This window comes from Trichechus manatus, unplaced genomic scaffold, assembly GCF_000243295.1.
Source record: "Trichechus manatus latirostris isolate Lorelei unplaced genomic scaffold, TriManLat1.0 scaffold00086, whole genome shotgun sequence".
Lineage (NCBI taxonomy): Eukaryota > Metazoa > Chordata > Mammalia > Sirenia > Trichechidae > Trichechus > Trichechus manatus.
Genome location: NW_004444022.1, coordinates 10,328,650 through 10,341,730, shown reverse-complemented (window position 1 = coordinate 10,341,730; position 13,081 = coordinate 10,328,650). Strand labels below are relative to the sequence as shown.

General features: G+C 34.8%; 1 protein-coding gene across 4 annotated transcripts in view; it reads left to right on the top strand.

The window, feature by feature from the left end:
- Window positions 1-13,081, top strand: part of MON2 (MON2 homolog, regulator of endosome-to-Golgi trafficking) — a 111,418-nt gene that overhangs the window by 71,258 nt on the left and 27,079 nt on the right. For 3 of the 4 annotated variants that reach the window (XM_023736117.1, XM_023736118.1, XM_004381559.3), the window contains exons 25-29: window positions 667-865; window positions 4,084-4,712; window positions 11,518-11,661; window positions 12,302-12,319; window positions 12,618-12,746. In XM_023736117.1, the coding sequence (XP_023591885.1) occupies window positions 667-865; window positions 4,084-4,712; window positions 11,518-11,661; window positions 12,302-12,319; window positions 12,618-12,746 (1,119 nt within the window). The remainder of the gene's footprint in view (window positions 1-666; window positions 866-4,083; window positions 4,713-11,517; window positions 11,662-12,301; window positions 12,320-12,617; window positions 12,747-13,081) is intronic. The other variant, XM_004381560.2, reaches the window with a different exon arrangement.

The window sequence follows — 13,081 nt, the reverse complement described above, 5'->3', positions numbered from 1 at the left end:
TTTAATAATGTTTACAGTGTATTAAAAAGATCCCAAAATGTCATCTTAAAAATAATTATTTTTCCTAATAAAAATAATTAAAAACATTGTTCCCTCTTGTGCTTTCTATTTCAGTTCCATCTCCTGACTCCTGCTTAGTTCACAGACATGCTTGAATCTTCCATACTGTTTAAAAACAAACCTGTTTTTTTCCTGATTTCTGTTTTTCTTTCAAACAACTTCATTATTAATCTTTTTTGCTGCCTATTCTAAATGAGTCTTTTTCTTCCTCGCTTCCCATATATCCCACTATCCATTGTAATTTTATTTCTAGATTATTCTGCTTCAGAGGCTCTTAAATATTAGCATATAACAGAATCACTTAGAGGGTTTGTTAAAACACAGATTGCTGCCCCCGCTTTGTTCTTATCGTGTAGATTGCCCCATAGATGTTCCAATGATACCTGTTCAACAAGTCTTATACATTATTCTATCCTGTTTAACTTTTTGCATTTCATGACCTTAAGGATAAACTTAAGAATATAAGGGTACCTCTGTTGGTCAGTTTCCTCTTACGTATGGGAATTGAGCAGGCTGTATATTTTTGGTAAGAATTCCTAGTTTACTGTGCCATTACATAAGCTGTGTTATCACTACTTTTCATATGACATTTTTGTAAATATTCAGGTTCTCTTTCATCTACTGGACCGAGTTCGAGAGTCTTCTACCACCGCAGACAAAGAAAAGATTGAGTCAGGAGGTGGCAATATTCTCATTCATCATTCAAGGGATACAGCAGAGAAGCAGTGGGCTGAGACATGGGTATTAACATTGGCTGGAGTAGCAAGAATCTTCAACACTAGAAGATATTTACTGCAACCTTTAGGTATATATGCATTTGGGGGGCTTATGTAAGTAATTTGAGGAGCCCTGGTGGTGCAAGGGTTAAAGCACACGGCTGCTAACTGAAAGGTCGGTGGTTCAAACCCACCAGCAGCTCTGTGGGAGAAACATATGGCAATCTGCTTCCCTAAAGATTACAGCATTGGAAACCCCATGAGGCAGTTCTCTTCTGTCCTATAGGGTCGCTATGAGTTGGAATCGACTCGATGGCAATGAATTTATACAAGTAATTAATGCTAAAGGAAATTTGGAAAATAACAGGTGATTCTTTTAAATTTCATTTACAATGGCACTACCCAAGAACAACAGATTCTAAATTCAAGTGTGTATTTTCGTTCAGAAAATAGTTAACGTGTCCCTACTGTGGTCTGGGCTCTAGGGGGCACAATGATGTGCAAACTATACTTTTCCATGCTGTCACAGGTATGAGTGAGGAACCATAATTACATACGCGAATGTAAAATTGCAAAAACGATGAGCGCTACGAAGGAGTGGTACATTGTGAGCTTATAATAGAAAGTGATATTTTACTTGAGATCTGACATGTAAGTAGGAATTCATCAGGCAAGGGTAAGATGAAGTGGGGAGAGCATTATATCAGAATGTGTAAAAGGAATAGGAGAAGATTTAGAGCCAGGGGTGAGCAGGTGATGAGGAACCTAGCAAGTTTGAATGGAATGAAGAGAGTAAAGAAATGCATGATTACAGATGAGGTTGTAGAGATGGGGAGAGACCAGGTCATGGACAACTTTGTAGATCATGTTCAATAGTTAGGACTTCATCCTAAGAGCAATGAAAAACTACTGTGAAACGTCTTAGTTCGTGATGTGACATAATCAGATAGGCACATCAGAAGATCACCTTAGTTGGTTTGTGTACAATGGAATGGCAGCAAGGAAAGATGGCAGAGTTTTCTGATATATTTTAAAAGGATGGCAGGATATTGTTAGGCAGCTATTGCTCATGTAGATCAGTGTTTCTCAACCAGGGGTGATTTTGCCCCCCAAGGAACAGTTGGCAATGTCTGGAGACGTTTTGGTTGTCACACCGGGGACTAGCGTCTGGTGGGTAGAGGCCAGGGATGCCGCTAAACATCTGCAGTACACAGGACAGCCCACACAACAAAGAATTATCCAACCCAAAATGTCAGTAGTGCTGAGGTTGAGGCGCCCTGATACAGATTATAATAGCTTCAATTTTGACGATAGTGATGGGAGTCAGAGAGAAAAGTGAACAGAGATGCTTTTGTACATAGTTGTGAGCATGCTATATGTGTTATTTTATGTTTGACTTTTTTTAACCTTATGTTAAAGCATAAGCATATTTACTCTTTTCATAGGCATTTGAGTGTGTTATTCTTACGTACTTTTGCTCATTTAACTTTTTTTATTCAACAGCAAATAATTTGTGGAGTCTGATTCCTTTTGCACTTTAGAGCTTGATGTATTTTTTAAAATTTTGTCTCGCTTTTTTCTCTTTATGTAAAATTTACATATAATAAAATACATAAATCTTTATTGTGCATTCACTAAGTTTTGACAAAACAAGCATTTTTAATACCTCTGTGATAGCTACTTTATTTTAAAAGATAAGAACTAACGGATTTCGTTTTTCTAGATGAAGATGTAAGGCAATTCATGTAGTTTTGATGATTTTTTGTAACTTGAAGACTAGGAAATGGTTTTTATTATTATTTTAGACAAGGTTCATATTTTTAACATAACCATGTGTGATAATTATACTTAGTCTTATAGATAGGGAACTTCTTCCTAGATGTAAAGTATGTTAATAAAGGAACTATAGGAGTCTTTCCCCCACTATGGCATGGAATATTCTAAATCTGAGATTAGTTCACCATTCTGGTTGTCAGATAGATGATTCTTTTGACTTTTTAACTGGGATGGCAACAGGTACAAGTGTTTTGTTTAGCTGTTTAAATGTAGTTTGTCAAAACTCTTTGAACTGTTTACTTAAAAATCTGTGCTTTTTACTGTATGTAAATTATACCTTAGTTTTTTTAAAATAGAGTATGGAGGGACATAGGTGGTATAATTGGGCAGGTGTTATAGTTTGTCCTGTGCAGGCAGAGTAGTACCTATTATTTTATGCCAGACTTCGAGCTTTCAATTAACTGAATGCTTCCTGCAGTCACTTGGGTTTCTCTTATTTTTAAAAAAGAAAATTTAGTCATTTATAGCCTTTGCAAAATGAAAGTCTGTACATCTTGATTATGTATTTCATAGCCTAGTCACGTTCTCCTGCTGTAGAAAATGTCAGTTTCTGTGATTTTTGCATTATTTTAATGCAAGTATGTTGGTAGTAATGAAGCCATTGGGTTTGACTGCTGTAGAAACAAGGTCATTTTTGCCATGTTTCTTGGAAAAATAACTATACCTGGCCATAGAGAGCTTCATTGTAAATGTGTTTAGTTGGTCACAGGAGCAGGGCAAGAGATTGAATTAATCAGTGAAAACTAGTACCTGCCACTGAGCTGTTGAGTCCATGTTCTGCTGATGGTGGATCAGTAGACTCAGATTCACATGAGAGGAACAAATTTAGACTCATTGAAAAAGGACAGTTTATTCCTTATGGTACATTTTTGCCTGGTCTCCTGTTTAAGAAAATTCTGCAGTTGTGAAATTATTTAAAATATGAAAATCAAAGTATAAAGTTAAGGTTTTGTGGAATATGATATAGTTTATTTTAAACATTCGGACTTATAAAACACATCAATCATACTGTATAACTTACAACCTTTCCAGTATGTTTAAGAATGAAAAAAGTCTTACATAATCATTAATAAATGTAGATTTATTTTTATTTACCAAAAAGCCTTCTTTTTTCTTTTTTTAAAACCTTTGTAGGTTTTTTCTGTTCTCAGGCAGAGGTACTAGGAAAGAGTATAAACAGGTATACATGCATCATATAGAATTTTGTTTTTAAGACCAAAATATTGTTCGATATACCTGTTATCCTCTTCTTTATGCTCTTTTTCCCTGTATCTCATTTTTTTTTTCCCTGGATTTCTGGGTTGGGATGATGTTAATTCGTATTGTTAGTACCTTAGTACCTAAGTATATTTTTGCTAGTTCTATGGGAATTTAAGCAGAAAAATAAAGCAGATAGACTTTAAAGTGTCTCATATTAAGAGAAAATATCACTTTTATGGTGATAGATTTTTTTTTTCTCTTCCAAATATAGGAGATTTTTCCAGAGCATGGGATGTTCTTCTTGACCACATACAATCAGCAGCCCTCAGCAAAAACAATGAAGTATCTCTGGCTGCTCTGAAAAGCTTCCAGGAAATTTTACAGATTGTATCCCCTGTCAGAGACTCAGAGAAGCCTGAGACACCACCTGCAGTTAATGTACCTGTGCCTGTCCTTATAGGACCCATGTCAGGCCCTAGCCTGAGCAGGCCATTTATAAGAACAGATTCCATTGGAGAAAGACTTGGAAGATATAATAGCTCAGAGCCACCCATAGTTAATGATGAGCTTGAAGATTTGAATCTCTGGTGGGCTGCATGGAATACCTGGTATAAAATTGGATCTGAAAGCACTAAGCCTCCTATTACTTTTGATAAATTAACTTTCATTCCCAGCCAGCCTTTTCTTACAGCTTTAATTCAGATATTTCCAGCTCTCTACCAGCACATAAAAACTGGTTTCAACATGGATGACTTGCAAAAGTTGGGAGTCATATTGCACAGTGCTGTTTCAGTCCCAATAAGTTCAGATGCATCCCCTTTTATTCTTCCATCTTACACTGAAGCAGTTTTGACAAGTTTGCAGGAAGCTGTACTTACAGCTTTAGATGTTCTCCAAAAGGTAATATAATTTTAGTTGCTGTCTGAGCAATAGTACAAACAGTTCTCTGGAATTTTTTTTTTCTCACTTTGCTATATGTATTTTCGGAGCCTGGTGGCACAGTGATTGAGAGCTACAGCTGCTAACCAAAAGGTCGGCAGTTTGAATCCACCAGCTGCTCCTTGGAAACCCTATGGGGGCAGTTCTTCTCTGTCTTGTAGGGTTACTGTGAGTTGGAATCTTACCGACCGCAACAGGTTTAGTTTTTTTTTTTTTTAGTTTTTATATGTATTTTAGGAGTCCTGGTGGTTACAATGGTTAAACACTTGGCTGCTAACCATAAAGATTTCAGCCTTGGAAACCCTATGGGGCAGTTCTACTCTGCCCTGTAGGGTCACTATGAGTCAGAATCGACTCAACAGCAATGGGTTTTGTTTTTGTTTTCTTTTGATATGTATTTGGGGATAAATTCTGGATTATCATGATTGTTATGTATACTTAATATTTAAAGATAAATTCACAATTGTCAAGATCCAGTTATTCTAAAAGCCTATGATTTTCTGATATTTTTAAAAAGGTAATTGAGGTCTATTTTGAGAGTCTTTTTAAGAAGCCGCCTGCATCCTCTTGTTTCTGTTCACCAGTATTTTTGGTTTGTTCGTGCAGCTCTTCACAAGAGGATATAACATTTGGGATAAAAACGTTAGCAAAGTATTTCTATGAGTAAAAAATAAATAAGCAGTAGGATTATATATATATTTTTCATATGTACTTAAATTTAGCTCTGAAATTTTTGGAAGCCTGTATAAAAAAAGAGGTATGAGTAAATTTATAAAAGCATTTTCCCACAGAAATTTTAAAGAGATGTGTTTTTAGCTATAAGTGTGTTTTATTATTGCAAAACAACTTATTAAAACAAACAGATCTAAAAATCATCATTGAGCAAATCCAGGTTAGCGAGCAAGACCAGATCAAAATCAAAGAGTTTGTACAACATCAAAGTAATTGTTAGCACGGTTCACAACTACCAGAATGCGAAACAAAAATATGCCAATGGAATAACCAGCTGTTCCTGCAAGGTAGCTGTGACATTCTGATAAAATTAGAATGGAGCTAGTTTCTGATCACCCATGTGTAGCTGTTTGTGTAATGCAAATCATGCTTTCTAATTAACTGATTGCTTTATATCCAGCTGGAAAGATGAAAATGTTCACAGTAAGAATGGTGATATTTCCACTACACCATGATACCTCTTAATTGCCTCTGAAGGAAGTCTAGCTGAGAATACTTCTTTGATCTCTTTAACCCTAGTTGCATTGTACAGGGAAACAAAATGTGGAGAAAGTTAAAATTTAAGTGAGTCTAAACAAAACAAAACAAAAAAAAAACCCAAACCCGTTGCCCTCAAGTTGATTCCACTCATAGTGACCCTATAGGACAGAGTAGAACTTCTCCATGGAGTTTCCAAGGAAGCTCCTGGTGGATTTGAACTGCCAACTTTGGTTAACAGCCATAGCACTTAGCCACTACACCACCAAGTTTTCCAAAGAGAGTCTAGCATTTGAAAATACTGAATGTTTCGCTGTTCAGTCTTGAGTCTTTCATTTTGCTTCTTTGAACCTCAGTGGATTTTGCCCCCTCTTATAAGACAGGGCCTAAGTTTTATGTTAGTATTGTTGTAGAGCTAAATGGAATAATGCATATGAAAGATGTTTATTTAGGAATACTTTCTAATCCTACAGTGTTATGCAGATAGCAAGAGGTATGGTAACTATTCGTAAAATTTTTCTGTGACTCCCTGTTGCCTTCAGTATAAAATCCAAATCCTTAACCTGGACCGCAGAGCTCTTTAGGGTCTGGCTTTTGCTGGGTGCTACTTCTCACCTTTATCTTTCCAGAGTCTTTTTGGGTCAGAGGATCTTCAGAGCTCACTTTCTCCTTAAAGCCTTCCTAGTCCCTAACATTTTGAACTAGATAACCCTTGTAGATGGTCCCAGCTCTATTGTTATTTTGTTTTATTTGTCTGATTACTTTTGCTGTGAACTCTTCGAGGACAAAGACTTTTTTTCTCCCCCTGTACATTCTTAAGACATATAGTAGACATTCATTGTAGACATTCATTAAGTGTTAGATGCATGAACAATATATAAATAAATGAAAATTTTCTGGATTGATGTGATGTCTCGTAGAGCAGAGAGCAGCTGCCAGCTACCAGCCTAATTTTGAAAAAAGGTCCTTAGATCTAATTTTAACAGCTTTGACTTTTATAAATTGGAAATATTAGGAGAGAAAAAGCCTTGAGAAAAACAGTCATCTTCAAATCACTCATTCCCAAGTACTAGTACTGAAAGGGATTTTCAGATGAATTTGCCCATGGGAGGATGTTCTCTAAGGGTAATATAATTTTAGTTGCTATCTAAGCAATAACACATATAGTTCTCTGGAATTTCTTTACTTTATATATATATTTTGGGATAAATTCTGGATTGTCCTGATTGTTGTGTGTAAAGCACATATAAGTGGATAATCAGCACCCCCAGACTGCACAGCTTAGAATAATCACAGTGCCAGGCATTCCTGGGAAATTAAGTGGTGGCATTAATGCTGCTTCCAGGTGCATGGATTTTTCCAAATAACCCCCATTGCATAACCAATCAAAAGCTAACTTCTTTCCTTCCTTTCTGCCTGCCTTTCCCTTTTCTTTCTTTCCTTTGTCTTTATTTTCTCCTTTCTTCTTCTTCCCACCATTCTCCTTCCTTTTCTTCTTCCCGCTGTCTCTCCCTTCCTCTCTCCCTCCCTTTCTTCCTTTCCCCTCATTCCTTCCCTTCCTTTCTTTTGCCTTCTTTTCTCCTTTCCCCTTACCTTCTCTCCTTTCTCTCTTTCATCAGATATTTATTGAGCACATACTATTTACCTATTTTTATAGGAGAAGGAAGATCGTAGAACCTCATAATGCAAGAACCAGACATCCCCCGCCCCACCACCACTTTTTTTTTTCTTTCTTTCTGTATCTGCAGTACCTAAAGCAATGCCTGGCACACCACAAACCAAAACCTGTTGCACTGAATTGATTCCGAGTCATAGCAACCCTATATGACAGAGTAGAGCTGCCCCACAGGGTTTCTAAGGAGCGGGTGGTGGATTCAAACTGCTGACCTTTTGGTTAGCAACAGTAGCGCTTAGCAGCTCCATAAGTGTTACGTTGCTGGTAATGAACTGTTTCCAGTGTCAGCTGTTACTAACTGGCTATGTATCCTACCTCCATTTCTCCACCTGTAGAATAGTTGCATTTTAGAAACCAAAGAATGGGCTTAGTTTTTTCATTAGTGTTCTTATTTTCAGTATGGTAGGTAACTTGAGTTGTAAAGATAACAGTATTCACAAGTGAAATAATAATAGCTGTTTTTCTCTTTAGTGAGGGAGGAGGGGAAACATAGCCTGTCAGCAATTACTTTTTTCCTCTGAATTGTCCATGCAGCTAAGTTGCTGTTAATGCTCTAGAGGGAAAAAAAAAGTGAATTTTTCTGTCAGAAAGAAAATCATGGGACTTGTAGGATGTGCATAATCTAGAACTCTCAGATACTTGATTTAGGCTTTTACATACTTATAGAGAATAATAAACAAAGAAAAAGCAATAACCTCCCCACCCACCCACCCCCAAGAAAAAATTTTGCAGGGAAAGTCATGGGGTCTCATTTTTTAAAAAAAACTCTGCCTTAGCGATAAGATAACAAGTTGAATCGTTCATTCCAACTATCAGGAATTTGTTCTAGGCTTTTTATAGCTTTGAAAACAATATATACGTTCATTCAGTCTGAAACTTAAGAAGCTTTTTTTTTAATCTTTTTTTTTTATTGTGCTTAAGTGAAAGTTTACAGTTCAAGTTAGTTTCTCATACAGAAATTTATACACACATTGTTATGTAACTGTAGTTGCTCTCCCTATAATGTGACAGCAAACTTCTCCTTTCCACCCCGGATTTCCCGTGTCCATTCAGCCAGCTCCTTTCCCTTTGTGCTGTCTCATCTCGCCTCTGGACAGAAGCTTCCCATTTAGTCTCATGTATCTACTTGAGCTAAGAAGCAGTCTCTTAACAAGTATCATTTTATGTCCCATAGTCCAGTCTAATCTTTGTCTGAAGAGTTGGTTTCAGGAATGGTTTCAGTTCTGGGCCAACAGAGAGTGAGGGGGCTTTGTCTTCCGGGGTCCCTCCAATCTCAGACCATTAAGTCTGGTCTTTTGACTAGAATTTGAGTTCTGCGCCCCACCTTTCTCCTGCTGCAGACTTAAGAAGCTTTTGGTGTTAATTTATATCCATTGGTATCATTTTTGCATTATTATTAATTTTCATTCTAACCGTTGTTTGATTACTTAACGTGATTTATCTAAATAATGTTTCATAAACCTTGAATGTGATTCAAATATGCAGGCTATTTAATATGTATTTCCTAACAGAAAAATTAATATATTTTATTAAAAATAAGAGTGTGTTTATACTTTCCTCCACGAGTGTCAGAAAACTTTTACACAAGCAAATTTATTTGCTTAGTGACTTTATCCTTAAACTAATAAGCTATCAGGCAAGACATTTTATTGATTAAAATCTATTTTCCTTCCTAAAAGAAAAACTGATTTCTGAAATCATGTTTTCTGTCTAAAGAGGGGCTTGTATCTTATTTTTTCTTGGTACCCTTACATGGTGTAGGACTTCACAGTCACAATACTGTCACAATCACAGTATTCTCTTGGTTCTCACATCACTAGATCCCAAACAGATTGACTTAATGTGTGTTAATTGATGTTTTCTTTTTTGCCAAGGTATTTTGGCATACATGGGCACGGCACTTGGGAATTTGGTTATTAGCTTTCAGTATATGCTGTACTCTAAGTTCTGTGGCCAGGAGACTGCATTTTGTCTTATTTATTGCTAAACTTCTGAAGTCAGATGGCCAGATACCCTATCTGCCTCCATCGCCAAGACTGCTGGAGTTATACTCCGGGAGATGCCATCACACTGTGTGAATGGTGCCCTTGGAGTTGTGTAGTGAAGCCCTGTCTTCTTAATATGGGCAAGTTTTTTGTTTGTTTGTTTTTAATTGTGGTGAAAATACACACACCAAAACATTTGAAGGTTTTAAATATCTCTCTACTTCAGATCCCTCATCTGTAAAATGAAAATAATAAATCTACAACTTTTTGCCTATTAATAGGGATGATATTTGTAAGGTACTTAGTGCCAGGCACAAAATAAACATTTAGTAAATGTTAGCTCTTATTATCTTCATCATATGCATTTTAAGATCACAGAATTGCTTTATAAATCGACTGCTAATAACACTATTAATCTTTTTTTTTTTAAAGAAAGGACCTTTAAAAGTCAAAATGTATAATCAAAGTTGTTAATCAGTATTAAAATATTTTCAGAGAATTTGATACTTCATTTTCTGAGGGATCCACAAGCTTTTTCTTTTTTTTAATCTTTGAAAATAAAAGAATCCACTTAGGGTAATCCGTTATCTTTTCCATGTAATTATTATTTTTTTACTTCTGAGTTAAAACCCAGCAATTGGTTAATTTAAAAAAAAAAAAAAAAAAAGAAACTATTAGGAGCAGTCCTTACAAGAATTTTTTAGGCTGTATAAACTTTACCATTCAAGATTCTCCACTCACTGTTTCTAAAAAAAAATAACCAAATATTTTGAGATGGTGTTAAGAGGGCTTCATTCTGCCTTTTTATATTGTTGTTATATAAGCACTTCACTTAGTGCTGCTCATACCTAAAAGTTAGCTCTTCATATGTCAAGGCAGTTTTATCTAAAACTTCAGTTATGGCTAAATGGCTATGTCTTCTTTGAGAAAAAATAAAATTTATCTATTATCTGATAAGTTCAAAAGCCATGGATAGCATAAAAGCATAAATATTGTACACGTTTTAAAATAAATTACTTAAAATTTTCAAATGTTTTGAATTTTTGTTTAGTATTTTGAGAGAACCCATACGATTTCTCAGCAAAGAGTGATCATTTTTTATATTTTGTAAAGCACAACTGTGTTTTAGACACTCCATAAATAATATCCTTAAGAATAAAAGCAGATGAAATTTAAGTGCTTTCAACATGTTTGAAGTAACTATGCAGTTATTTCAACGTTTTTGAAGTAACAATGACATGTCATGTAATGTCAGAATATGGATTTTACTCTGTTTCTGTCAAATTATTGAAACCAATAAATTTTGAGAAACTAAGTTATTAATTAAAATGTTATTTATATTAAAAGTATTTTGATTTTCTTGTCTTAAGTCTATGTAGTCATATACATTGAACATTAAATATGTACTGCCCTGTTAAAAAGTTAATAGATATTTCTTTTAGAAATAATTTTTCTTATGTGACTTACTCTTATAACCTATAATATACATGATCGTTTGTTAAGGTCAGTTGACAAATCATGGTGCAGAAATCCATTTCATTTCAAAGAATTAATATCACTTAAATAGAAGCCAATATCATCTTTGTCAGTGAAACATTTTTAATGGTCTCATGGCTGTATTAGTGAACAGTCAGATTGTAGAACCTCAGGACTGCCTGGGACTTCTCTTCAAGTGCCTGCATTTTCCACTCTGTTAAGTAATAGATCACGTTTTTCTATTAAAAAAAATTTTGTAGCTGATAATACATTTCAGCCCACATTTTATCTGATAATTGTTTCAATGTCTGTGGTGGTAAAATAGGATGGTTTTTAAGATTCTTTAGTCAAGGAAATATACACGAAAGAACTTAATGGAGTTCAGATTATGTATTCTAATGTTCACGTTTTGCTTTTACAGGCCATCTGTGTAGGACCAGAAAACATGCAGATAATGTATCCAGCTATATTTGATCAGTTACTGGCATTTGTAGAATTTTCCTGTAAACCTCCACAGTATGGACAACTGGAGACAAAGCACATTGCAAATGCAAAATATAATCAGGTAATTTACTATGAATTATATTTACTCATGGCTTATAAATACAGTCAGTTCCACTTAAGATAGACTTTGATTATCTTGGAAAATGAAATTTTTCATTCACAAATAAACTTTCATATGTCTGTTAACAGTTTAAACTGAACAGAAATATTATTTGGGAAAACCATTTTTGTGTTCCTTTTCTCCCTGCTTATGACTTTCCTTTTTTCAAGTGGTTCTCCAGAAAATTTGACCTTTTATGTTACTCTACAGCAAATCTTTCTTGAAAAATACAAGTTCCTTTGTATCTGTTTGTTGGTTGCCCCATGCCACCACAAAATGCCTTCTAAATCTCCAAGCCTAATCTTATCTAAAGTAGATGCTTGTAATGCATGGCGAAGAAATCATTATATACTGAATAAGAAGTTCTCTACTACTGGTGTGATATTTAGTTGGATTTTACATAAACGATTTTAATAGCCATACTTGGCAAATTTTAACTTTGGTTTCACTTAGGGAAAAAGTAAATTTCTAAATGCATGCACATGCTGATTTTGTTCCCTCAACATAAAAATTTTAATTTTACATGGTCCTTTTAAGTAGTTTTAATATGTATTAACTTCTCTCATTCTATTTGTCTTGCAACACAATGGAATCACAATAGATCCAACTATTTGCACCGGTGAGTTAAATTTCCTAAAATTGTCCTAACCTATTGGCAACAAATAAAATACATTTTTCCCAGTTCTTGATAGAATGCTCTATGTAATTATTTGAATAGTTTTAATATTTGCCTGGCTGAAAATTACTTTCATGAAATACATAGCTCTTTGAAAACTTTGCATGTAGTACAATCTGACCTAAAACTAAGCCTGAACTTTAAGACAAAGAACTTTTCTCTTTGAAAATGGTATGATTTCATGATTAATTCTCTCCCCTCTCCCCCTTTTTTAACTCCATGTGAAAATATTACTTTCTAGGCGGAGTGGGTAGCCTTGAATTATGTACCATTTGCTGAAAGATCTTTAGAAGTAGTTGTGGATTTATACCAAAAAACAGCCTGTCACAAAGCAGTGGTGAATGAAAAAGTACTCCAGAGTATTATTAAGGTATCTTTTTCTTTACCTACACTTTCATTTGATGATGTCAGGATTATTGAAATTACTTTGTAGGTAATCTGTTATCATTGTATTTGAATAAATGGAAAATATAATTCATATTATTTGTAGTGACTTTTCTGCAGCATTCATGAATTGTATTCATGAAACCATTTTCTAAAGTATGAGAAGTTTTTTTAATGAAAAATATTTTAAAATAAGTATGCATTATATTTGTTATAATTCTTGAATTTTGCTTCATAAGACAATGATGAGCTTGTTTCTTAGAACAGCACTTCTTAAACTTTGAGGTTGATGAGCACTCAGGAAGAAATTCACAATATAAT